General features: G+C 42.3%; 1 protein-coding gene across 3 annotated transcripts in view; it reads right to left on the reverse strand.

The window, feature by feature from the left end:
* Positions 1-27,555, reverse strand: part of slc8a3 (solute carrier family 8 member 3) — a 161,783-nt gene that overhangs the window by 34,502 nt on the left and 99,726 nt on the right. For 2 of the 3 annotated variants that reach the window (XM_039786476.1, XM_039786475.1), the window contains exon 3: positions 16,269-16,375. The exons of the other annotated variant lie outside the window; for it this stretch is intronic. In XM_039786476.1, the coding sequence (XP_039642410.1) occupies positions 16,269-16,375 (107 nt within the window). The remainder of the gene's footprint in view (positions 1-16,268; positions 16,376-27,555) is intronic. 3 annotated transcript variants of the gene reach the window in all.

Below are 27,555 nucleotides of genomic sequence, written 5' to 3' on the forward strand. Positions count from 1 at the left end.
CGTTAAAAAAAAATTATTGAGTGCATTTCCCAAAATGTCAAACTATTGCTTTAAGTATTCAAATACCTCCTTTCACCTGCTGTAATCTGATGCACATCTACGTGGTCCATATCAAACATGACGCCATGAAGAAGAACGTTATATCAATGCCACATGAGGGGACCATTTATTTGGATAGTTTCAGTTGCTGCGTAAATATCGCTCAACTTTCCAGATATCTTCTCCAGAAGTCTTCAAAGTCAATCCACTGTCACCATCCATCCAGCATCCTTTTTTTCTGCTCCTCCTAAACTGAGTTTTGGTTACAAAACAGAGCGAGGTCTAAGGGTCCCGTTCCTGAATCGCCTGCCAACAGGTGGCGAGGTTGCGGCTCCTGCCGGGAGCGACAGCTGTTCACCATCGCTCACTCACCAAGTTTCACCGCTTCTGCTGTCAGTTGCTGAAACAAAGGGCAAAGCTCGGCAAGCCTCTGGAAAACTGATGGTACCAGAGATTGCTAAAACGGCAGGTATTAGGAGATTAGTGGCTCCAGTGTGTCATTAACTAAGGTAATAATGAATTGCTTTGTGGGAGGTTCTATTGCATAATGGTGCATATGATGGCATAAGCCCTCATTAAACGGGGCCTATACTGAATAAAATGTAATTGAGACCCACATAAAATGTGCCATTTGATCCGCAAATTACATTTAATCCACAGATCTTTAAATGATCACTTCCTTCTTGCACTTCCTATCTGTCCTTGTGAAAGTGGCTCGGTCTCTGCAAATGTCTGTTCAAATGGTAGAAATAATCACTCTACATACCTTTCCCAGGGGACGCAGGGTAACAGATGTCCTTACATGCTGGTATTGATGTGGGAGGTTCCAATGTACAATCAAGCAAATGGTAGTGTAATCCACCCCCCACACACACACACACACACACTTATACAATACAGTGCAACTGATGCTATGGCAGAGGTCTCGCTTTTTATCAGAATTAGAACATTAAAAACTGAAAAAAAGGAAAGCTACAGCAGGCTGGATTTTCTTCCAGACCACCTGTCCTGTCCTCCAGACAAAGTGAAACTGACTGAGGTCAAAATGATGCAGAACAAACTAATCTAGTGTCTGTTGTGTTGTGCTGCTTCAGGCTTTTCTCATGAACCATGAACCATCACGAACTGTTAACACCGCATTACGTGGTGGTGGCACGGAATGTGTGAAAATTCCGTGTGGCCACCACGGAAAACGAGAGTCAATGAGAAGATGACGTAGCATTGGGAGCGACTACGGTAGCGAGTATGAAAGCCCAAAAATCCGCGTAGGGAGGTTGGTTGAGGTGGTGGATGGGTCAAACACAGGACTTTCACCCAGGAGACCGGGGATCATGTCCTGCGTGTAACGTTTCCTAAACGTAACCGTCCTGTTCTTCTTTTCCTAAACCCAACCGTCCCGTTGTTGTCCCGTGTCCTGTTATTGTTTTCCTAAACCCAACCATAACTGTTCTTCTTTTCCTAAACCCAACCATCCCGTTGTTGTCCCGTGTCCTGTTATTGTTTTCCTAAACCCAACCATAACTGTTCTTCTTTTCCTAAACCCAACCATCCCGTTGTTGTCCCGTGTCCTGTTGTTGTTTTCCTAAACCCAACCATAACTGTTCTTCTTTTCCTAAACCCAACCATCCCGTTGTTGTCCCGTGTCCTGTTATTGTTTTCCTAAACCCAACCATAACTGTTCTTCTTTTCCTAAACCCAACCATCCCGTTGTTGTCCCGTGTCCTGTTATTGTTTTCCTAAACCCAACCATAACTGTTCTTCTTTTCCTAAACCCAACCGTCCCGTTGTTGTCCCGTGTCCTGTTATTGTTTTCCTAAACCCAACCATAACTGTCCTTCTTTTCCTAAACCCAACCATCCCGTTGTTGTCCCGCGTGTCATGGAAACGTAAGCCTACCCACGACTTTTTCCTTAACTTAAGGGGCTATGTTCATTTCACGGAATTCTTCCGTGGGCCCATCACGGAATTTTTGCCGATCCGTGTTCAATTCACGGAATTCTTACGTGGGCCCATCACGGAATTTTTGCCGATCCGTGTTCAATTCACGGAATTCTTACGTGGGTCTGTGAAACTGCCATAGATTTTGAGTTATGAATGTTTTAAGATTTTAAGATTTATAAGCAGTATTTTAGCTATAAATGTGAGTTAACTGAACCATTGCAAGAAAAAAAGAAGTCAAGTCTCAAACAACGCACGAGAACAGCTGGCTATGTTTCTTTAGAAACTTAATTAGATCATTTGATTGAACTCTCAGTTGTACATTCATTCAACTCATCACGTCAATTCATGCTTATAAGTTCTGAAGTGGTTTGAAACTAGAAATTGTAGGTTGAAATTAGTAAAACATATATTTAAGGTAATTACAAATGATTAGTTTTAGATTTTTTTTTTGGATTAGTAACATACAGTAGGGTACAACCGGGACGATTGAAACGGAGGACGAATGAAACATTGCAGTTATCCCAAAAACCATACATGTTGCAAATGTCAAATTGTGTCAGCACGTACAGCACACAAGATCTACCAGACCCAGGAAAGTTGGCGTCATGACGTCATGCGGCTACAAAGTTAGACCCGTGAACCCAATTTGAGTGCGGTAAATAAAATGTTTGATGCGGCAATTTTTTTTTTAATGACAGGTTGTATTTATTGTTTCTGTACCGTTGTCATGGTCATACGACAGATGAATTAGCGTTTTTAAAATGTCCTACAGTGTGTAATGTCAAAGTTTTTTAGTTTAGGAGCAAAATAGGTTTAAATGTCAATTGTTGCTGTCGGGACGAATGAAACAGCTGTTTCATTCATCCCGACCAGGCAGTAAACCCCATGTATTCTAAGTAATTGCACAAATAACTATGTTTATACTATATTTCATGCAGGTGAGACATGGAAAAGTGGTTTTAGAAAGGTGTAAATATATTTGGGGCTATCAGGTAGGGGATCGAGTTTTGCCATGTTATCCTCTGGAGACTGACGGGCTGTGGGTCGTTAAGGGAACTTATTTGGATGTGCGGTGGCCTTACCCACATCAGAACAGAGTGAAATAACATTTTGTACCATAGAAACATTATATAATTGGAAACATGTATTATTCTAGCTATATAAATGGCATAGTGCCATGGTATTTCCATAACCGCGAGATATGCGCTTCACGATGACGGCAATGAGTTGTTAACAGACATTCACCAAGACGTGTAGCCCTGCAGCAATCTATCTGAAATAACACCTATCTGAAGTACCATTCACGATATGTTGCTAAATACTGAAGTTGTGGGAAGTGGACATAGCTTAAACTGGATGTTTCTTTCGTCCCACATGCCTGTTTCATTCGTCCAGGCCGGGAGGGACGAATGAAACAAAACGCACGTCCGACTACTGCTTAAATAACTCCCCAACGGTTTCATTTAGAGCTGAAAATACAACTGTATTTGACAGAGGACAGATGTAGGTTGCTAGTGACAAAATATTAGCTTTCAGTGTTTTACGATATCTTTGTAAAGGACGTTTAATTAAAAACTGTTTCATTCGTCCCGGTTCTCCCCTACACTCTAGCTCCCTCTTGGATTAATGTTAGATTGCGAAAACCATCAGCAGCTTCACTATGACCTACTGGCACATCCACTGGGAGATCCCCAGTGCCATCTGTAATGGCTGCTGGGGCTGGCGATAAGGAAAGGCAGTCTTTATCTCAGCCCAATTAGGCAGCTAATTGATTCAATACCAGTCATTTAGAGTTCCTCCAGGCTCGGGATTGAGCACTTCAGCCCTTTGAACAGACGTGAGATCCCCAGAGGGGAGAGAGTGGGTTCGACCCCACACAGCCTGCAGATTATAATCTGGATGGAAAGAACCATAGTGAGCTAAAAGATGACAAAAGGGATAAATCTGGCTAGACATTTTAAATTCACCAATAGTCACAAAAGTTTGGTTGCCTCTTCACAAAACCTATAGGGGTTGGCAATACGGTGATACTGTTGAGCTGAGTTAGCCATCATTTTCTAACTGATGGTTATTTTCAAAATCAATCGATTCATTGTTAAGTCTATACATTTTCTGAAAATAGTGAAAAATGTCCTTCACAACTTAGACACATTGGATAAGCTGCAACCTGAAAATATATTTGGAGTTTTGCTTAAAAAAATGACTCAAGCTATTAATTGATTATCAAAACAGTTGCGGATTCTTTTTCTGGCGGTTAACTTAATAAAATAATCCCCAAATCGTTGCAGCTCTGTTATATTAGACCAATTTTGCAAAACAATCAGCAATAGTATAGCAATATTGGCTCATTCTTGTATCAATGTGATGATGTTCCTTAATTTTTCTGATATTTAAATCACTGGATTATCTTAAAACTAACACAAATTGTGGCCGGGTTGGGTCAGTGAGTAGAGCAGGCGCACATATATATATATATATATATATATATATGGTAACACTTTACAATAAGGTACACAAAGAAATAGGTAGTTAATGATTAGTTACTGTTTTTGAAAGGGTAGTTACCCTTTTTCAGAAGGGTAGTTACCCTTTTTCAGAAGGGTAGTTACCCTTTTTGAAAAGGGTGGTTACCCTTTTTCAGAAGGGTACCCTTTTTGAAAAGAGAAGTTACCCTTTTTGAAAAGGGTAGTTACCCTTTTTCAGAAGGGTAGTTACCCTTTTTGAAAAGAGTAGTTACCCTTTTTGAAAAGGGTAGTTACCCTTTTTCAGAAGGGTAACGAATGGTTAGTTACCCTTTTCCAGAAGGGTAGTTACCCTTTTTCAAAAGGCTAGTTACCCTTTTTCAGAAAGGTAGTTACCCTTTTTGAAAGGGTAGTTACCCTTTTCAGAAGGGTAGTTACCCTTTGAAAAGGGTAGTTACGCTTTTCAGAAGGGTAACTACCCTTTTTGAAAAAGGGTAACTAACCATTCATTACCCTTCTGAAAAGGGTAACCTTTTCAAGAAGGGTAATAACCTTCTCAAAAAGGGTAACTACCCTTTTCAAAAGGGTAACTAACCATTCGTTACCCTTCTGAAAAGGGTAACTACCCTTTTTCAAAAGGGTAACTACCCTTCTGAAAAAGGGTAACTACCCTTTCAAAAACAGTAACTAATCATTAACTACCTATTTCTTTGTGTACCTTATTGTAAAGTGTTACCTACACATATATATACATATACACATATATATATACATAAAAAAAAATATATATATATATACACACATATACACATATATATATATACATATATATACACAGATATATACACATATATACACATATACACATACATACATATATATATACAACATATATATATATATATACACACACATATATATATATATATATATACATATATATACATACATATATATATACATATATACATACATATACACACACACATATATATATATATATATATATACACACACAGTACAGGCCAAAAGTTTGGACACACCCTCTCATTCAATGTGTTTCCTTTTTATTTTCATGACTATTTACATTGTAGATTCCCACTGAAGGCATCAAAACTATGAATGAACACATATGGAATTATGTACTTAACAAAAAAGTGTGAAATAACTGAAAACATGTCTTATATTTTAGATTCTTCAAAGTAGCCACTCTTTGCTTTTTTATTAATAAGGGAAAAAAAATCCACTAATTAACCCTGACAAAGCACACCTGTGAAGTGAAAACCATTTCAGGTGACTACCTCATGAAGCTCATTGAGAGAACACCAAGGGTTTGCAGAGTTATCAAAAAAAGCAAAGGGTGGCTACTTTGAAGAATCTAAAATATAAGATATGTTTTCAGTTATTTCACATTTTTTTGATAAGTACATAATTCCATGTGTTCATTCTTCCATGTGTTCATTCATAGTTTTGATGCCTTCAGTGAGAATCTACAATGTAAATAGTCATGAAAATAAAGAAACACATTGAATGAGAAGGTGTGTCCAAACTTTTGGCCTGTACTGTATGTGTGTACATATATATACTCGGAGGTTTATGCCTCGACACAGAGGTCCAGGGTTCAAATCCGACCTGTGACGATCTCCTGCATGTCTTCCCCCCCTCTCTCCTTTCTCACCTAGCTGTCCTATCGAATAAAGGTGGAAAAAGCCCCAAAAACCTCTCACTTTTTTTTTCTCCAGGAAATGTATGGTTCCACTTTACAGGCAAATGTATCTACAAAACCAACCAATTCATTTTTTAACAGATTACCGCACACTTTAGGTATTGAGATGAAGTATTTAACTTTTATTTGCAACCACAGGAGTAGTACTACAGTGGTTGGATAGGGCCTTTGGTTTCCCATGGTGCTAATCCTACGCCGCCTCTAGCTCTCCATTTCACTGTTCTCAGGAAGCAAATAACACTTCCCCTTGACACGGAGACAACGCTGAAAGGAAGAGATTCATTTGAGGTCAAATGCGGGTTGGCTGCTAACAAAAGGATGATAAGCTTGACTTTTAAAGCAACACAAAGGGCAGGTTCATGAAACTCACTGAGATACACATAGAGATTTATGCAGCCCGTGAACCCGGCAAAAGGGAATGTAATGAGCTCTAAGTTCAGGCGCGGTATGCTCCTGGTTCTATCACGGTGGAGAAGGCAGACGTTATTCATAAGCTGATGAGTCGGAGGAGGAGGTTGTGTGGAGGCTCACATGAAACCTCAAGTGGTTACTTCAGGTTTCATGTGGTTATGATTGTAAAGCAAAGCTAAGAGGCATGCTTCTTTAAAATGTGATGAATATTTTATGCTGCGATACAGTGGTGTTACATGTAAAGCTCTCCTCCTCTACACACACTTAGTCCTGCTCATGCAACATAAGATAAACAAGGAGAGAGGCTGCATAAAAAGACATCTAGATACCGCCATAGGATTAGAAAGTTGGTGTCATTTCATCTCGACAGCAGCAGCAGCAGCAGCAGGATGTCAGAGCTTGTGATGGAAGACCGTCTAAATTCATCCTCAAATGCAGCGGTTCCCTAACGTTTTGACTTGTTGCATCTGTTTATGAGCTGTGAGAAATATGTTTTCCATTTGAATCATTTTTATGGCGCGGAATAGCGGCTAACACCACTACTTCGCACTGCCGGTGTTGTGTCGAAGTGTGCTCCCCCATCGAATAGTGTTTCCCTCCTGTTAAATTGTGTAGCCGGGGGAACAGAGTTAGATTATATCCTTGTTAGTACAAGTTTTACTTCTACTGCCGCTACTGCTATATATGCTTATAAAAGCTATACATTGTTTTTTGCTGCTACCTATGAGTCTGGAAACAGTTCACTTAAATTGAGGCCGCTGTATTTTAAAATTTCAGTTTTTCTGTTGTGTCTCTGACTGAATGAAGGGCAATCTACCTTAGTGTAGTCTATAGCAACAAAGTTTCATTTCTGGGTAAATCCAGACAGCTAGCTAGACTATCTGTCCAATCTGAGTTTTCTGTTGCACGACAAAAACAACTTTTGAATGTACACGTTCTGCCAAAACAAGTTCCTTCCTGAGGCTATTTAGCAGAGGCACCGTTGCTCCGTCTGGCGCTTAGCGCCGCCCAAGACGATTGTGATTGGTTTATAGAAATGCCAATAAACCAGAACACGTTTTTCTCCCTTCCCGGAATGCTGTGTGGACTAGCCAGACCCTACCTCCGCAGCGCTGTGGAGGAAGGTCTGACAATGCCAGACTAACTTTACTGCAAAGTAATCTTGGTCTACTCTCATTTGCGATGCCCCAAACCCAGCCATATACCTATTGTTATTCTACACGAGAATGTTACACTCACACAAATTGGTCCATAAAAACTTCATCTGTCCTGGAGTTCAGAGTTGCTTTGGTTTAGAATCCCTCCACGGTATGACTCACGGCTCCTTTGGAGGTAATGTATGTGTGTGTGTGTGTGTGTGTGTGTGTTAGATGCAGAGGACTGGGAGAAGGACCAAGCCAAGCTCAAACAGCAGCATGTGAAGTGCCCTTAGATGCCACAAGAGCTCACTCTGAGCGAGGAGGCTGACGGGTGGCACATTTGCCCACGCTAGGCATGATTTGAATAGAAAGTGGCAGGATGGGAGATGGATTACCGCGGGAGGAGAGGGGGCATCATTCCTACAGCCACGCACACATGCACAAACACACGGACACATGCAGACACACACACGCATGATAACATAATACATCCAGAGTACTCACTTTAGTGTTCTCATTCAGTTTTATGCGCACATGGAAGAAATGCACGCACGAGCCCAACACACCGCCGTACATGAATGATGGCGCTGCCAACCACTGCTTTGGAGCACACTTTTTGCAGTGTCATTTGAAGGACCTACACTTCCGAGCCTACCCAACACCCTCCTTATTTTTTAGACACTTTAGAGCAGCTCGCTCTGCCCTCTTTCCCCTTTTTCTCAATCTGTCCATTCTTAACGGTTTTTTTCAGCACAATGTGAACGTGTACTTCGCCGTGACAATTTTCTGCCTCAGGAGGAAGACTCTCATCATTTATTTACTGCATCTTATTCTACTTAATATCCCTTACTCATAACAAACTAGAAAATTGAGTCCCTGGTAATTCAGCACAAGTCCTTTTCCGAGCCTTATTGCCAAACATTCACTACGTTCAGCTTTTTCAAATGTGAGGATTTGCTGTTTGTCCTGATTTACTATTATACTATATATCCATCCATCCATCCATCCATCCATTCATTATCTGTAAGTGCTTATCCTTTACAGGGTTGTGGAGGGCAGGAGCCAATCCCAGCTGACATTCACGCTCACAATCACCTACGGTCATTTTAGAGTCAACAATTAAAATAACCTGCATGTCTTTGGACTGTGGGAGGAAGCCAGAGAACCATGGGAGAAAACCCACGTTAGCTTACATGCAAACTTATACTATATATACAATATATATATTATACTATTTTAAAGTGAATTCATTTGTTGTTTTTTACTTTTGTTGAGACCATATAAGCAATGTGATGACTTCGCCTTGAGTTTTGGGAACTTGTGATGGTAATTTCTCACCATACTACATTTTATCAAATGAAAAATGACTGTAATGCTACTATAATGACACGACTACACTGTAGAGCACACTGCCCGCGGGGCTGTAGAATAACTTGGTATTGATCGATTTTCTGAGTGTGGCCATTTAGCTTTTGCCTAACAGAGAGGTCAGAGTGCACAGATACAGAGTGTCAGGATGTAGGCCTAGTTTGGAATTTGGCCAAAGCCCAGCCACACTTTGTTTGTTTCCCTTGGTCCACACTATCTCTAATGGCAAATGTATATGCTACACAAAGATTACGCTGTTCAAGTTCAAACTGCCTAGCAACAAGAAAACGAGCAGTTGCTCAAATTGCTACAAGGCCTGACAGGTAGCGTGTTTGAGTTTTGGTGACCAAATCAAATCAAACTTTATAGCTAAAGATGATGGACTGACAGCTTAAGACATTGCTACATATTAGGACCACTGCAGGCTGTCTTTTTTATTGCTAGACTGAATAATATGCATAAATAAAATGTAAAATAAAGAACATAGCGACCTTTACGCTCAAAACCACGACTGACGTTCACTGGTTTTGATTAGGTTGCATATCAGCCACCGCTAGGGGCACTAACTTATGAAATGCTCCTTTGGGTCGTATTAGAGTTTTACATCAGGGGGAGTACTTCGGAGATCCATGAACTGCTGAAGTGTCGCATTAACACCCTAAAGCAGGGGTGTCAAACTCATTTTCACTAAGGGCGAAAAAAGACGATATACCGACTAAGCTGTTTACATGGCTAATGAAAGTTAATATTCCACTAATATTCCTGTTTACATGTAGCCGTGCAAAATTCGATTTTTTCAAAGTTTACCAGCGGTGGCGGTCTTGTTGGACCGTGCCAACCAGCTTTCAACCAGCTTCTTGAAAAGGTCGGCGTAGCGATGTGTGCGCATATCCAAAATCCTGTTCATATCCAAGTCTTTGATAATGTTTAATAGTAACTGTGTTTCTCCTTCTTATCGGGTCTCCAGCCTTGCAAACTGTTGGCTGGTTGGTTTGTGTACTGCAACCATAGCAACGCACAGAGCTGACCATAGGCCGTGAACAGGCAAGAGGCCGCAAACGGTGGTAAAAACCCCGAATGAGACGCATATTCCGAATGCGCTGTATACATGTCCAAAGAATGCTTCTAAAACCTGAACAATACCAGAATATCCCACGTTTTAACTGGAAAATGCTATATTCGGAAAAAGGCCTATCAAACTGGAACATGCCGTTTACATGACCTGTATCAAATTCGGAATATTGTCATATTTGGAATAATAGTGGAATATTGGTGTGCATGTAAACATACTCAATGTCAGGGAATTGCAGTTTCAAATACACTTCCCCATGTTTTTGGTTTGGCTTACAACTAGGCGGGCCAAAATCTATTGTAAAACCTAAATTGATATACGGGCTGGATCTAAATCTGCAAGGGCCGGATTTGGCCCGCGGGCCTTGAGTCTGACATGTGTATTAGAGGGTAGGGAACAAACCCCACATATCGTCGTAGAGTTTGGAGGACTTGTTGGATTATTTTTCCATAATCGAGCAGCCCTGTCTTAGGCCCAGAGTCACCAAAATAAAGACCTGTAATGCCATGCACAGACTTGGAAGTGACTCTCATTCTGACTCTGCAGTGTTGTGCAGCAGCAGCAGCAGCAGCAGCAGCAGCAGCAGCAGCGGAGTAGTAGTAGTTGAGTGGCTTGCCTGGCCAGCTCACCAGAGGTGCTAATGGTATTGACCACTTCAGTATAAGTTAGAGAAGGGCATTGCTGGAGCTGGCAGTAAACAACTCCAGACTGACAGGTCAGGGGGACTGTCGGTGTGATTGCTTTCATTACTCACCCACTGTCCAAAGTCAGAGCTGCCAGCTTACGACTGGCTCCCATCTGCCAGGTTCTGCTTAAGCATCCTATTGTATGTTAGTTAGTTAGTTTCTTTTTATTTCCGTGCCATCCCAATCATTCGGCCCATCCCACATGATTACAAGACACCACTATTTAACAGACATCGTCCGGTCTCGCATATACAATTCATGTGGAGAAATACATAAAGAACAGAAAACAACAATGAGAAAACAGTACATACAAACAAATATCTACAGATCATCTCGGTAAAGAGCTTTTTTACTCCCAGGCTTTCTCAAGGTAACCAGCTAATGTATGTGCGTCACATGTCAACAGCCCTCTCAGTCTTTAAACATCATCCATATTTACTTACAAAGCATCAGGCCGTTCACAATGAAAAGGACAGCATAAAACAAAATGGAACTCATCTGGAAAAGTTGCAATGAGTGATGCAACTGCTTGTTATACATGAAAAACATCAGAGCGTTCAAATGAGATCTGAGAAGTATTTTTGCGCTTCTATTTTGGTCATCTTTAATGGAGAAATAATAAGTAAGTTTCTTTTTGCTGCAAAGTACTATTGATGGAAAGGCTGCGTAGGAAAATGGAGCAAGGCTGTTGAATGTGAATTTAAAAAAAAAAAAGAAAAGCCAGACAAAACAAAGACTCTCATAGAATATTCATCAATTCTGCTCCTCCGCTCCGGCTTTAATAAGGAGAAAAACAAACCCAATCAGCCCCACATCAGCGGTTATGAACAACAATATAATCGCCACATTATATATGAAAAGTGAGAAATTATCACATCATTCACATCACTGCGAAACCAGCAGCACCTACTGTGGCAACAGGAGAATATATGTAACCCCTCTGCTAAACGCTGGCTTGAGTTTTCTCTAATTTCGAATCAAAGCAATTTCATCAGCACGAGCAGTCGAGCACATTCATAAAAGATGATCCTGCATGGGAAATAATACGGGAAAAAAAGCTTTTTCATTACCTCCTCATCATATAAAGATCAAACATTTATTACCCTTGATCAAACATTCATTAGCTCCTGCACTGAAAGAAAAAAAAAAAACAACAGTAAGTAGACATATCTTGTATTACTCATTGTCAACACTTCTCTGCACTTTCATTAGCGGCACAGTTCTGTTGTCGTCTTTATAGTATCGGAAAATCAACACCGGCCACATAGAATATTAGTAAACCGGTGTTAGATATGCATCTCTATGTCCACACACACACACACACACACACACACACACACACACACACACACACACACACACACACACACACACACACACACACACACACACACGTGTAGGTTTGACTCTCTTTCCTCTGTCAAACAAAGCAGCTGTTCTGATCCCTTCAGACTAAACCTGGCCATTGGCATGTGTCATCCTTAGCTCCAGCTGTCGCTACCTATCTTCATCTCCTCCCCCCCCCATCTGAGCAGATACCTTTCTCTTCCTCCAATTCCTCTACACCTATTTACGTCTGTAACAATCCTGAGTCGTGTCCGGCGCGCTGGATCCCGCTGCAGAGACCTCGATGGCTGCGAGAAATGAAGACTGGCGCGTGTGTTTACGCTGTACGGTTCTCTTTTCGTTAGCACCTGCGGACTTGACGCGAGCACCGTGTTTCCCTTTTTGATCGGACTAAAATGTGTATTTACTTATGAAGATTTTCAGGGTTACTGGGGAGAGTCTGCAGGCCTAATCAACCAGGAACCACTGTATATATGTTCTCACAAAAGCAGGAAAATCTCCTCTTCTAAGAATTCAGAACACATTAAGTCCGTTCAACTTTTGCTTGACAGCAGCCCCTGCAGCCACAAGTGGCAATTATAGGAAACGTTGTGTTTACCTCATACTCTTCTGAAATGTTTATCTGTGACTAGTCTGGATCGACGACAGTACATTTCCAAGATAATTGCCTCACATCTGGCACCGGATGTCCCTTACCTTCCGCTCTCTGTGTGTCGCCGTTCTCAAACTCCGTTCGTTTCGGCAAACAACAACAAACTTCAAGTTGGCAAGCTACACTCTGAAAAGGGCAAGTTTGGAAGAAAATTTAGATCGTGCATTAAGGCAGGCCTGCTTGGTTCTTTCAGGGAATGATTGTAAAGATTTATAAAGAATATGTTTACGGCATTTCCTCTCTAACTGGGAGGTTTTGGGAGCGATTGGTGGGGTTGCTGTTGACGAAGTACACACGGAGATACACTGGTAAGAGCAAATGAGAAAAGAGCAGAGAGCAAAAGACCGTTAACTACATCTAATATTGGATGTGGCGTTTTCTTTTGCGGGGTGCAAATGTTCCACCAAAACACGTTCCTTCCCGAGACTATTTTGCTGAGCCACTGTCTCTGCGTCCAGACATAAGCGCCGTCCAAGACAATTGTGACTGGTTCAAAGAAATGCAAACAACCCAGAGCGGGTTTTTTTTTTTTTCCTCCTATCCCAGAATGTATGTGTGGAGGAGCCAGACCTTACTCCACAGCGCTGTGGAGATAGGTCTGGCAATGGGAAGCTAATATGAAACAAATTAGCGCAATGCGTTTACTTCATCTTCTTCTGAAATGTTTATCTGTGACATAAAACTAAAAACTAAGACACAGTGGTGCAATAGTACAAGTAGAGAGTAGAGTCAAAAAGTCAGCAAAATAACTTCAGTTACACAGCAGCATCTATCTAATCCAATCCTCTAATCAACTTATACTACAGGGGAATACGTTTTAATTCAGAGTTTACTGATATTACAAACTGCCCAAAAGAGACGACAGACAGCTTGTGTGTGTGTGCGTGTGTGTGCTTATGAGCGTTTTTGTGTGTTTGTGTGTGTGTGTGTTAAACCCGCGCCGACACAGAAAGGGAATAAAAAAGAGATGACAGACAGCATGTGTGTGTGTGTGTGTGTGTGTGTGTGTGTGTGTGTGTGTGTGTATGTGTTTGTCGGCATTTGCGTGTGTTTGTGTGTAAAACCTGTGCCAACACAGAAAGGGAATAAAAAAAAAAAGAAAAAAAAAATAGAAATGAAGACTCATAATAAAGGCAGCCGAGGAGCGTTCGCAGTGACGCAGCCGTCACTCATAAAGCCGTAACTGCTCCTCATCACGACGCTTACTCGGTGAACACAGGGAGCCGGCCGGGCCGGCGCCACTCAGACAGCGTTGCCAGACCCAATAATGTAAACATAACGAGCTGTAGTGTTTGGAGGCAACGGCAAAGTGTGAGATTCTGCACCCTTTCGCACCAGCTCGTGAGCCTGTGCCGTCCCCTGGCCTTGAGCATGGTTAGATAACACCGCGTTAGATAACGGTGTGTGTGAATCTCAAGAAAATGCCCGTTGGCTTCTTTCAGCAGACATTAACGACGACAAGCTGGAAACAAGAAAACAAACACAACTCTTGATGAAAACTTACTCTGATTTGAATTCTTCCACTTCCTACTTTTATTTCTATATTCACCTTTGCTGCTGCTGAAAAATAAATAAAAAAAAAAGCCTAAAGCCAAGCTTGGTGTGCAGAGGAATACAATCTTGCAGTGAGTAACATGGCCACTGCTAAAGAATACATGACCTCGATACGAGCTGCGCACAAGATACCGTCACAACAATCGACGGCTTGTTTGGAAAGTTAGACTTTCTTAGAAACTATTGAATTCAAACAGTCCTGCGAGTTATACAGTCTCGTAGCGAAAAAATAAATCAATAATCTAATTTCACCGACAGCAGTTTGCTTGCATTTTTCACCCAAGCAGGCACATACTTAAAAATAGCTACAAGAGTCTACATTTAGGTAAAACGTGTCCTTACATAATAACTTTCTCCGCGGAGATGGTAAATGATAGCAGCTCCCAGACTCCCTGTTCTCTTTTTTATGCAGATGATGACGCCGTCTCGGGAGATTCATTATGACGGGATATATAGCGTTTGCGGTTTGCGTTTCAGGTGTAATATGAAAGCATGGCTCTGAGATGGAGAGTGGAAACGGAGAGGGAGGCAGGCGGTGGATAGGCACCAGTGCTGTGGAGCAGATCCAGCAGTAGGGCTGGGTACTGTTCAAAACATTTCGATATTGGTACCTGTACCAATACCAATACCCAGTCCCTCCAGAAAAACGTGATTATGCGATTGCATAATTCAATGCATAATCAGCCAAAGTCTGCATATTTATGCGGGGCTTGCATTGATTTCATAATCCCAGCATTTTCGTTGCAATAAAAAGTCACATATATCTTAGCAGAAAGTTGAAAAATGTTGCGTTTACTTCACACAAGAGCAGCCATGACGTAATTACGCGACGTGACCATCATCGAAAAGCAGGGTTTTGTGGGGGATCACTTTTTTTCCCTTTTTCAGTAAAACCGCAGTTTTTGCAAGTTCCCGCAATTTTTCCAATTTCCCGCAATTTCATCGCATAAAATTGCATAAATATCCCGCATATCCCGAAAACGTGCTGCATAATCAAGGATTTTTGCCCGCAACAATCACAAAAAAAAAATCAGCATTTTTCTGGAAGGACTGAATACCGTGACTTCGATACAGGTTCCTGAATGCTATTTTTTTTTTTCCCAGATACTTTATAAAATCCATTATACATTATACATTACGGCACAAATCTTTTTATTTATTCTCCAGCTCCTACTAGTGAGCCCTGTCTTTGTGTGTTAGGCATAGACTGCATATTAATATTAACAGTCTATGGTGTTAGGTAGAGTTTTCGTTGCGTGTCTCTGCGACGTGTAACGTTAGACAGCCAATCAGCAGCGTTATGGACCTTTTTCACAGCAGGCATTTTTTGACTTATCATAGTAGGAAAATCACAGCTGAAATTGATAACCATAACGATGGCTCAATTCCATCAAGTGTCCCAGTAAGCTATTTCAGTGAGTCAGCGTGCACAATACCAGTGCCTCTCCTAAGTGGAATGCATCCATCAGTAATGGGTTTGGAATACACCTGTGCTTTTCCTACTATGACATGTCAACATGTCTGCTGTGAAAAAGCTCTATTAGATCTTGGTAGAAGCATGCTGCATGCTTATTGGCTCACTGACGCTGATGAGATTTACTCCTTGGGTATTGGAAATTTGGTATTGAATGACGAGGCATTATTCTAACGCGATACTAAGGAGGAAATTCGGCCGGTGCCTAAAAAGTATCGAGGTTTGGCACCCAGCCCCGTACAGCGGAGTGAAAGTTCAGGTAAAGGAAGTGGACAAAGAAGAGACAAAAGGGGCCCGGGGAGAGACAGAGGCTACTAACAGTGAGAGAAAAGACACTGACAACGTGTGAGAGCGAGAGAAAGTGATAAGAGAGGAAGAAATAGATTCAGTACTGCACCTTTCTGCAGGCTCATGTCTACCATGCGAGGCTCGGCCAGCTCCAGGAAGAAGTTCTTGTTTTTCTCATACTCCTCGTCGTCAATAATTTTCACGTGAACAAGTTTGCTGCAAGAGGGAGAAGAACAGGGGGGGTGAACAAGAAGGGGTGTGACAGGAAAAAGACAGAGAAGGAAGAGAGAAAGAGGGTGGGGGGTGGGGAAGAAGAGAAAGGTTAATTTGCGATGGAGGGACACAGGAAGTGCACTGTAAGTGGGATTAATAATCAGCATGGAAAGAAAAAAGGTTAGGGGGGGTGAAAGGTCAGCTTGCTGTGGACCGGTCCCGTCTGTCACCGGCCCGACTCCACACACACACACACACACACACACACAGGTTCCAGTGAGCTCATTGGCTGCCACGGGAGTCATGACAACCACATTCATCACGGCGTCTCATACAAGTGGAACTGAGGACGGGAAAAAAAAAAAAAAAACACTCCACAGCAGAGAGGATAAAAGAACACAACCAAGGGAAAACAGAAGCGTGTAATCAATCAGGTTGTAAAATGTGTGAACGGGCATTTCACAAGGGCAAAAAGGTGAGCGAACGATAAATGAAAGAAACTGTCGCTATCTAAATCGATTTTTATGGCTCGATGTTTCAGTCAGAACACTTTCAATGAGACGGCTGGCTGGACACTGCGAGGACTCTCTCCCTCCGCCTCTCCAGGCACACGCCAGGCAGATGAAGAAGAAGCAGCAGCTTATTGCTGAGTTTATTGCTCGGGTTTGAGGGAGAACACCCCTTTAATGAAGTCAAATGTCTGGAGGGGTGAGGCTCTCTCTGTCTCTCTCTCTCTCTGGAAGAGAGCTGCGTGTGACATCATCTCACAAAAACAGCTCAATATGGCACCTCAGCCCCCCCGGCAGCGTTCTCGCCACTGATCGCCCTAATTGATCTTTTTAAAAGGAGTTATTGACGAGGGCAGGCAGTTAAGTGGTCAGTAGGTGCCCAGTTGTCTCGGCGCCTCGCCACATCACAGTGGGAACTCCTCGAGGAGTAGCTTTGTTGAATTCAATTGGACTCGTGCAAATGACGGGGTCAGCCCAATGGTCCCACAGCCCAACGGTCCCACAGCCCTATGTTCCCACAACCCTATGTTCCCACAGCTCTATGTTCCCACAGCCCAATGTTCCCACAGCCCTATGTACCCACAGCCCTATGGTCCCACAGCCCAACGGTCCCACAGCCCTATGTTCCCACAACCCTATGTTCCCACAGCTCTATGTTCCCACAGCCCAATGTTCCCACAGCCCAATGTACCCACAGCCCTATGGTCCCACAGCCCAACGGTCCCACAGCCCTATGTTCCCACAACCCTATGTTCCCACAGCTCTATATTCCCACAGCCCTATGGTCCCACAGCCCAATGTACCCACAGCCCAATGTACCCACAGCCCTATGGTCCCACAGCCCTATGGTCCCACAGCCCAATGTACCCACAGCCCAATGTACCCACAGCCCAATGTACCCACAGCCCTATGGTCCCACAGCCCTATGGTCCCACAGCCCAATGTACCCACAGCCCAATGTACCCACAGCCCAATGTACCCACAGCCCAATGGTCCCACAGCCCTATGTACCCACATTTATAAGAATTTTCTTTCACTGAAAATTAGGCCCTATGTTCCCACAGCCCTGTGTTCCCAGGGTTAGGGTTAGGTAGAGTTAGGGTTAGAGTTAGTTTCCAGATTTAGCTAAAAGTTACATTCCATCTGTAGTCCATTGCTACTGGATAATAGGTTGGGTGTAATTGGCTACCAAATTGGGAGAAAGGGGGATAAAATCTGATAATAATTTATGAAAAAAGGAAATGTGGGAACATAGGGCCTAATTTTGGAAAAGAATCTTAGAAATGGGGGAACTGTGGGAACATAGGGCTTAATTTTGAAAAAGAACATGCTCCCCAAACGACAGACTGCTCGAGACGAGTCATTGAGCTTGTTAAGGAAAAAACTCAAACGTGAAGAAGATTCGGGAGACCTTTATGAATCACACAGGAGCATTTAGCGAACACTCATTTGAGGAAAGAATTTAGGCAGGCAGTACAGTTAACCACGATGTGTTTTGCCGTCCCAACTCTCTGAAATTTCTGTCTTTACGATGGTGTATTTAAATGCTGGAGGTGTTAGGTTTAGCTGAACCTTCAATGTAAACAAAGACATTGCGGGTGCCCAAATATCTGTGACAGAAAATTGCTCTTTTTAAGTTGTATTGGTTGAATCTCTCACAGTTTCTGCCTTCAGCACAAATGTTTCAAAGTAGATGATGCGTTCGTGCTTCTTGACCTTGGAATTCCACAAGTTGCTATTTCCTTATAGTCAGAACTGGTTCATCACCCAGACCTCCCCCCCTCACTTCCCCCTCATATAGCCTTGTAGAAACTAGAGAAGGATGCTGCTCTCCCAAAACTCTTTGTTCATTCTCTCAGACTCTCCTGATGAACTGAACCTTCTTTGCGCTAAGAATTAAAGTGCCCATATTATGAAAAAAAACGGGGCTGAAAGATTTTTGAAAATAATCTAATTGCGAATTTTTTTTAAATTATTGCGATTTAATATGCGACTATTTTTTAAGCTCTTTGTCTTCTGTATTATTCAACAAAGACAAGCAATAACTCATTGTATAGTATGAACAACACAAGATTAGATAGATTAAACAAACATTCCTGGAGGCCAGGCCTGTATGTGATGATGAAATTAGGTGATGTATGAATTTATATGAATGACATCTTTTATTTAACTACTTCAGTCACAGTAGTATATTGAGCACTGACCAAGCCTGGTGTAAACATTCATATGAAATTCAGAAACAAATCACACAAACTAAAGTGCAGATTGCAGAAATATAAAAACAAATATGTGGCTTTACCACAGTTAGTAGTATTTAGATTATTTCATTATTATTCACTGTAATCAACAAATGTAAACATGTGGATTGCACTTTTTAAACACTGTCTTTGAACTTTAGTAGACAGTTAAACAGTCCCCTCGAAAACGCGATTATGTGATCGCATAATTCAATGCATAATCAGTCCGCATATTTATGCGGGGGGCGCATTTTTTTAAATATGCTGCACTTTCGGCGCATAAATTGCCGATTTCCGCACAAAATATGTGGGGCTTGCATGATTTCATAATCCCTGCATTTTCATTGCAAAAAAGTCACATATTTTAGCAGAAAGTTGAAAAATGTTGCGTTTACTTCACACAAGAGCAGCCATTTTCCCCTGTTGCCATGGGAACGTTATGAAGTGACGTAATTACGCGACGTGACCATCATCGAAAAGCAGGGTGTTGGGAGAATCCCTTTTTTTTCTCTTTTTCATCAAACCGCAGTTTTTGCAAGTTCCCGCAATTTTTGCAAGTTCCCGCAATTTCATTGCATAAAATTGCAATAATATCCCGCATATTCCATCGCATTTTTAAAGAAAACGTGCCGCATAATCAAGGATTTTTGCCTGCAACAATCACAAAAAACTGCATTTTTCTGAAAGGACTGGTGAAATAAGTAAAAATATAGTATATACAGTATATTCAATGGTTTATATTTTTTTATAGCGCACAGAGAGGACCTGCCTCCAGCCCCAAGTTGCGTGCCGTGTGCATGACAGCGTCAACGTTGCACTCAGAGACAGAGAAGCTAACGTAACGTTAGTAGTAGCATGCTGCTGGTCTTTCCGTGGGATTAACTGGACTAATAAAACCGTTGAAACACCGCGGCCACGCTGCTGTGAAAGCTCCCCGAACGTCATTTATCAGAGTCTGATTGTTACACCTCCCCGCCGTAGTCTCCTCCACTCCATATCTTTATAACGGAGCTAGCTAACTGGAGCTAACCGCTAATCAGAGCTAATCGTTGCTAACCGAGCCTTCAGTTCTGCGTGCCTGTATCCATTAACTGCATGTATGGACTCGAGCCCGAATAAAACCCTTCATTTTATTAAAATGGCTGTAAAAGTTTTAAACTACAACTCCGAGTTGTTTGAATGGCAGAAATCTGCTCAAGGTACGGCGTAGCGTTAGCGTGCTAAGTTGATGCTTTCTCTGCGGAGTGCAGACTGATTTGCTCTCACGAGTCACGTGACCAAATCACAGCCTTTGCGATTGTTTTAACATATCGCGTTATTATTGCAAATGCAATTAATCGTTCAGCCCTAATTTGGGGTGTTATTTTGTGTCTCTGGTGCTTCCACACGCATACAAACTTGGAAAAAACAAAACATCCATGCTGTTTTGAGTGAGATACGGGTTTCTGAATGTAACCTGCCTTCAGTCTCTGGGTGAGCTGTTCATAATCTGCAGTTTTCTACGTCACTAGCCGAAACGAGGGGGCTAAACTATGCTAGTGCTAGCATGCTAGCGGTTAGCCCCCTCGTTCTCAATGGCAAAACACTGCTACAACACACACAAAGTTCACCATAATCTACAAAAGAACTACTTAAATGTCCCTGTTCTGCAGGTATTCCACGCAAAGTTGAAAGTGTGCCCTCGTTTAGAAGAAGTCTCCTGGCTAATCTTGCCTTGTACTGACTGAAGTTAGAGAAACAGCTAGCTAGCAATTGTGAGCCTTACCTAGCTACTGCGCATGTGCAAATCCCAACAAAGATACAGAAGTAGTATGTCTCACTCTGTAGCTAAAACAGAGACCTGAACACACAGGGTGAAAAGAGGAGCTGCAGCAATGTGCAGTACAACAAAAATGTGGTGTTTTTTTAAAATTAAACCATGTTAACCTATTCTGATATAACCTCAAAATACAATTATATACCTGAAAATGAGCATAATATGGCCACTTTAAAGGAACATGTCGACTGCTGTAAAGCTGTCTGACGGCTCCAGCGGCATCAGCCCATCACAGAACAGGCAGGTGAATGGTTCCAGTAATCCTACTGCTCCGAATAAGTGACAAAATAACGCCAACATGTTCCTATTTACATGTTGTGATTTGTAGAGTCAAAGCGTGTACAAAAAACAACGTAACATGAGGCACAGCCATCTTCTAACCGTAAACAAACCGGGAACTATATTCTCAGGCGGAAGAATATAGTACTTGGGCGGAGTGATATGCTTGCAGCAAGCCTGTCTGAGAATATAGTTCCCGGTTTGTTTACGGATAGAAGACGGCTGTGTCTCATGTTACGTTGTTTTTTGTACACGCTGTGACTCTACAAATCACAACATGTAAATAGGAACATGTTGGTGTTATTTTGTCACTTTTGTCACAATTGGGAGCAGTAGGCTAGTTGGAACCAGTTACCTGCAGGATCTGTGCTGGGCTAAGCTAATGCTGGAGCCGTCAGACAGCTTTACAGCACGCACAGAGATGAGAAGGGTATGTATCGACTTGTCTTACTCTGGGGGTTAAGGTGAATAAGCTAAATTCCCAATAAGTCGGCGTGTTCCTTTAAGACTTAAAAGACTTCGTTGACTGAAGCTTTATTTCAGATCTCATCCTATGTATTAGAATTTCCACTACATATATCCACACAGACTGTACTGTATGTGTTTACCTTCTCAGTGGCCTCGGCAGGATAAGGCAGCACTGCCTTATCATACAGCTGTTATGTCTCCCGTCTTCCATGGAGACACAGAGTTGAAGTATTCCTCTGGCTGGAAAGGTTATGAGGTTATGTTGGACACTGGCCTGAATGAGACCTGGGGTGCCATTGTTTCATTTTACGTAGCATAAGTTAATAAGTTGGAAATTCCACCACAACGCTCTGCTAGGCCTCAGAAAGCATTCCCTGCAAGCAGCAGGCGAGTCAACAGCAGTCGACAGCGGCGCAGCTAGCCCTGAAATAGGGATGACATACTTTATTATGTGTCTGCCATCTCATGGGAAGACGCTTTCCCTCTTCATCCGAGCAAAACTGCAATTTTTACGCATGTTATTTAAAGCAGAGTATTTGGAAAGCGGGAGTTCAGCTAATAAGATAAGGGGAACTGCAGCATTCATTATGGATAGCTGCTCGTGTGTCGAGTCAAAAAGCAGCTTGTTTCCCTGACATCCCACTGATGTACTTCCAGCACCGTTACATTTAAAGCGTGGCTTGTGTCAGTCACAGCAATGACACACACACACACACACACACACACACACACACACACACACACACACACACACGCATTCAAAAGCACAAATTGTCATATTGTCATACACCCACGCAAACCCAGATATTTATACACCCTCACACTGCACACACCATGTATATAAAACTATTAATCCGAGCATCTCTAGAGGAATTCAAATGTATTACTATTGCTGCTGCAAATGCACGGCTAAATCCCCTTTCTCTGGCCGGTGTGCACGTAGTTCTGGATGTGAATCCTGCTCGCCAAGGGGGGAGTCTACTATCTAAGATCCTGTTAGCACACTACAGACGCCAGAACAATCCATCTCTCTTTCTTTCTCTTCATATCCCACAGGCAGGGCTTTCCTCAGATTGCTCGGTGAGATGTCTGCAGTGCTGCCGCCTGGAAAAGTGCAGTGCTTTTCTCCCAGAAGTCAGAAGAGGAAGCACTGGAGTCTAATGGACAAGTGGGATCTGGCAAACACGCACTGCACTCTCACCTGACATGCATGTAGGCACAGAGAAACTGCAAATGTAGCCTCACATGATTACTACACCACCATGTACGCATGCAAAAACACTGCCATGCACTTAACAACATGGCCGATTAACCTGCTAGGTGTCCCCAAGGAAAAAAATGAGCGGCTGAGCCTTTTATTAACCCTTTTGTTCCTTCCCCTCTCCGTGCAATGTGTGCTACTTTTAAATGCTAGACTGATACCCATCCATGGTTTTGCTGTGTGGTAATTGTTTAAACATGGTCATTTAGGAATTAGCAATAAAACTGACGGTATTAGAGCCCCTACTCTGCTTTTTGGGGATTTTTCCTGTCTTTTAGTGTGTTGTATAGTTTATTTTTGTTTATGTAATAGAGTAAAGTACAAAAAAAAAAACATTTCACTCCAAATGGAGCTTTCTCTCCCCAAGACAGCGCTTTTTCTCAACTGCCTGAAACGCCTCGCCCACATTCCCGTTTGAAATGCCTCAAGTTGGTCGGTTAGCTCAGTTGGTAGAGCAGGTGCACATATGCAGAGGTTTATTCCCCGACACAGAAGGTCCAGTGTTCGAGTCCGACCTGTGACGGATGTCTCTCTCTCTCCCCTTTCATATATCAGCTTTCCTATCCAATAAAGGCAGAAATGCCCCCCCCCCCCAAAAAAAAATCCCCAAGAATGCCAGCCCAGTTTTTCATTTGTGCTGCCCACAGGCACAGCCTGACCATAGACAGTATATAAGAATGGACCAACAGATCCCATTGCTCTGGACGGAGACCAGTGAAGGAAGAAGCACTTTTCCGGTGATCACTTGCTTTACTGCGCAGTCTCCAACTGAGAGAGACAACGTAAATGTGACGTGAGCAACGTGTCTGAAAGTTGTAAGTCTTCTGGTAGCTGTGCCAAGAGAAATCTCAATCATTCCCAATCTTGCAGAGACGGAGAGCGTAGGTATATGTAAGGAGATAACATGGGCACAGGCTAATTATTGCTAACTAAAATACTAGTTAACATTAGTAATTAAACTTAAACGGCTCATGTAAGTAGAAACTGCCTGCGAGCTTCTCCTGTACTGTACGGTAATTCCTCTACTATGTGACACAATCGTTAGCCTATTTTTACAGAGACGTCTGCTACGGAGCCATAACGTGAGGTACAAGGTAATGGAGCCTTTTATACATTGTCGTGTCTCTTTAGAAATAAACAACGGACAAATGGAGTCTTTAAACGCTTCAGATGTAAAGTTATTCGCTGTCAAAGTGACGTCAAAATGAATGCTAGTCGGTGGAATGCTAACGTTAGGTGATCGCTTTGTAGCATCAAAATGGCGCCATAGGAGGTTTGAGTTCTGAAGCGAAGCTTACCCCCTTGAGCCCGACCAGTGGCTTGTTTAAATTTGGTTGACCAATCACAACAGAGTGGGGCAAGCTGACCAATCAGAGCAGACAGGGCTTTTTTAGGAAGGTGAAAAGCTCAGACAGAGGTCTTGATTTATCAATTGGTCGCAAAGACGGACGTAACCGATGCGGGCTATTTACAAACAGGGCGCACTTGGGTAAAATGGCAGATTGTCTGCCACATGAGCGAGAAGAGACAAGTTGCGCTTTCAATATGCGTTCGTGGGAGGGTCGTGGGGAAAGTGGGAGTTCCACCCAAAAGGTGGGAGGATAAGCGCAAAGTGCCCCTAATTATATATTCCGTGGTATTTACAAAGACTGTCAGTAAGAGCGCGCCTCTATTCTGCGGGGGAAATTCTCCGCCTCTTAGAATAATAGAATAGAATAGAATAAATCTTTATTGTCCACCGGGGTGGAAATTTTCCTTTGGCTCACCAGACATACAAGAAATAAACATACAGACAACATATCAGACATAATAAGTTGAATATATATATAAAAAAAAGCAGGTCTAAACCAGCCGCAGTCGAGTTTCCTCGTAGACCTTTATGCCGCTGGTGAAATGGCAACAGTAATTTGAGCAACACGAAGACATAGGCGAGGCTGAAAATATTTTTAACACAAGAATCACACTTTGTCAGTGAACACAACATCATTTAGCGTTACAGATCAAGCAGCCATGTAATATTAGAGTTACTGGAAGAAATCAAAGATGAAATTGAATCTCCCACTCAGCGTTCACATTCCATTCCAGCAGTTGTTAAACTCCCCGCTACATTACAAATATTGGCATCAGGATCATTTCAAACAGTCCTAGCATCAGCAGTGGGAATATCGCAGTCTGCACTCAGCCCTATCATAGCACAAGTAACGCTTTGCTACAGCGCAATTTACGGTATAGTGGGCGGAGAAAGACGCTGATTGCCTGATGGGTGTCAGGGTTGATAAATACTACGCAAAATGTGGAAGCATAGCGTGCGCTATTACCGAACTCGCATAAACAGACGCAGCGCAAACTGCGCTAGTGTTAGTAAATTAGGCCCAGAGTGTTTCAGGCAGAGGCGCTGCAGCAATGGGCAGTATGAAAAACATATGTTTTATGAACATCAAAGCATGTAACCTTTTTCTAGTAGACCTAGTTAGGTTGCTAATCCAGCATTACACTAACGTAATAAAGTAACAATATCTTAGAGAAAGAGCAACTTTTGACACCATTTAAGTCCAATTTGGTCTGAATCTGTGCCACAGTTTGGTTGTGTGGCCCTAATCTGGCATGGGACTTATGGAAGTCAATAAAAAACAATCACGTAATAATCAACAGGCATGTTATGTTAGCATCATGGAGACATATGAGCAGCAGCTGCACAGTGGAACAACATATTGCACATTTGTGTGATATTTCTCTGGAGCTTGACAACATAAATGAACCTGTCACCTAGATTTTACACTGTGGTGTTCACCCAGAGTGAGCTACAGGACCTGTAATTAGTCCTCATGATATACAGCAAGCTAACAGAGCTGCTGTGGAGAGTATTTCTGTCATTTCAACAGATTGTGACAGATTGCAGTCATAGATTGTTTCTATTTGACACCGCAACATTTGATTTTCTGCACTTTTGAGGACACGTGTGTTAAGAATTAAAATACTGAAAACTAGACATACTGGAGACATTAAGCAACATTTACATTCGTCTATGTCGATATTCAATAATTCATCCATCTAACCCAAACTTTGGCATCAGCCGCTGTGGAAGCTGCAAAAAGTCACTCTGAACGAAGTAGGAGTGTGTGTGTGTGTGTGTGTGTGTGTGTGTGTGGAGTGATAGGGATACAATCAAACACCTGCTGTGCACACAGACACAAATCACTGTGCAGTGTTTACAGGGACTGTCCTGCTGCCGGTGCAGCGGGGGCGTTATATGAATGGTCTCACGGTGGTGTGTTGACAGAAAACACACAGAGGGTGTGACAGGGCGCGGCGGACGGCATGCTCATTTACACGCACCCACGCACACGCACACACACACGCACAACACACACACACACACACACACACACACACACACACACACACACACAGACTCAGAAGTACAGTACAGGCCAAAAGTTTGGACACACCTTCTCATTCAATGTGTTTCTTTATTTTCATGACTATTTACATTGTAGATTCTCACTGATATGGAGTTATATTCCTATCTTTAATCAAGAGCGCATTCTTTCAATTTGAGAGCATTTCTCACTGATATTACGTTCAGATTTTGTAATAATTTCCCTCAAAACCTTGCTCTCACACTCAAATAGTCACTGCTCGCGCTTGGATTTTCTCTGCTTGTGCTCAAAGTTGTGTGCCGCTTGGATTTTCTCTGCTTGTGCTCAAAGTTTGTGCTTCGCCGCTGGATTTGCTCTGCTTGCACTCAAACTTTCTGCTTGGACTCAGATATGTTGTTGTTTGGACAGATTTCCTGCTCTCAGCTTTGAACCTTCTCCTCGCACTCAGGCTGATTCTGCTCACTTGCAAAGTTTCTGCTCTCGGATTTCTCCCTGCCGCTTGGATTTTTGTGTGTTATAACCCTATCAAAAGTCAACAACCAATAGAATGCCAGCTGTAGTGTTGACCAATGAAATGATCCCAACCCCGTTGAGGGTGCGTTCACTTTACTTTAGAAAACATGTTGGGGGCGGCTGCACTGTAACCTGACTGTAACCAAGTTTATATATCCCCGGACCGTTTATAGCTTTATTATAAGTATATGTCAACAATGTGCACAGAATGGTCGACGCACTTTCACCTGCACCCGTCAGGAAACGGGAGAAAGCTTTGAAGTGGGACGTATGAAGTTATGTCCACAACTACGAGGGTGAGTAACATAACTTAAGCACCTAGCTAGCTAGCTAGCTAGCATATGGCCTAGCTTGATGTCCAGAAACAATGTCCCAGCTGCTGTTGAGGGAAACTGTAGTCTATAACGTCCTGAGCGACTGATCGTCCATTTTTGCCCCCTTTACATAATAAATATGGCTATGAAATGGAACATGAAATACATAAATGAGGCAATACATATATAGGCATTAGTCATTATAGTTCAATAGCCTAAATACATATGTTTTACTTATATTTATTTCCGGGGACTTTTATTTATTCCGTCTATTTATATGCACGTTATATTCAAAGGAAGTTTAGTTATCTCACAGGCTCAGACTAAAAGCAGCAGCAAGCCTGCCTGACATCAGTGCATAGCATATCACTGCAAAGTAAATAAAATATGAATAAATCACGAGCGC

The sequence above is a fragment of the Perca fluviatilis genome, chromosome 20 (genome assembly GCF_010015445.1).
Source record: "Perca fluviatilis chromosome 20, GENO_Pfluv_1.0, whole genome shotgun sequence".
Classification (NCBI taxonomy): Eukaryota; Metazoa; Chordata; class Actinopteri; order Perciformes; family Percidae; genus Perca; species Perca fluviatilis.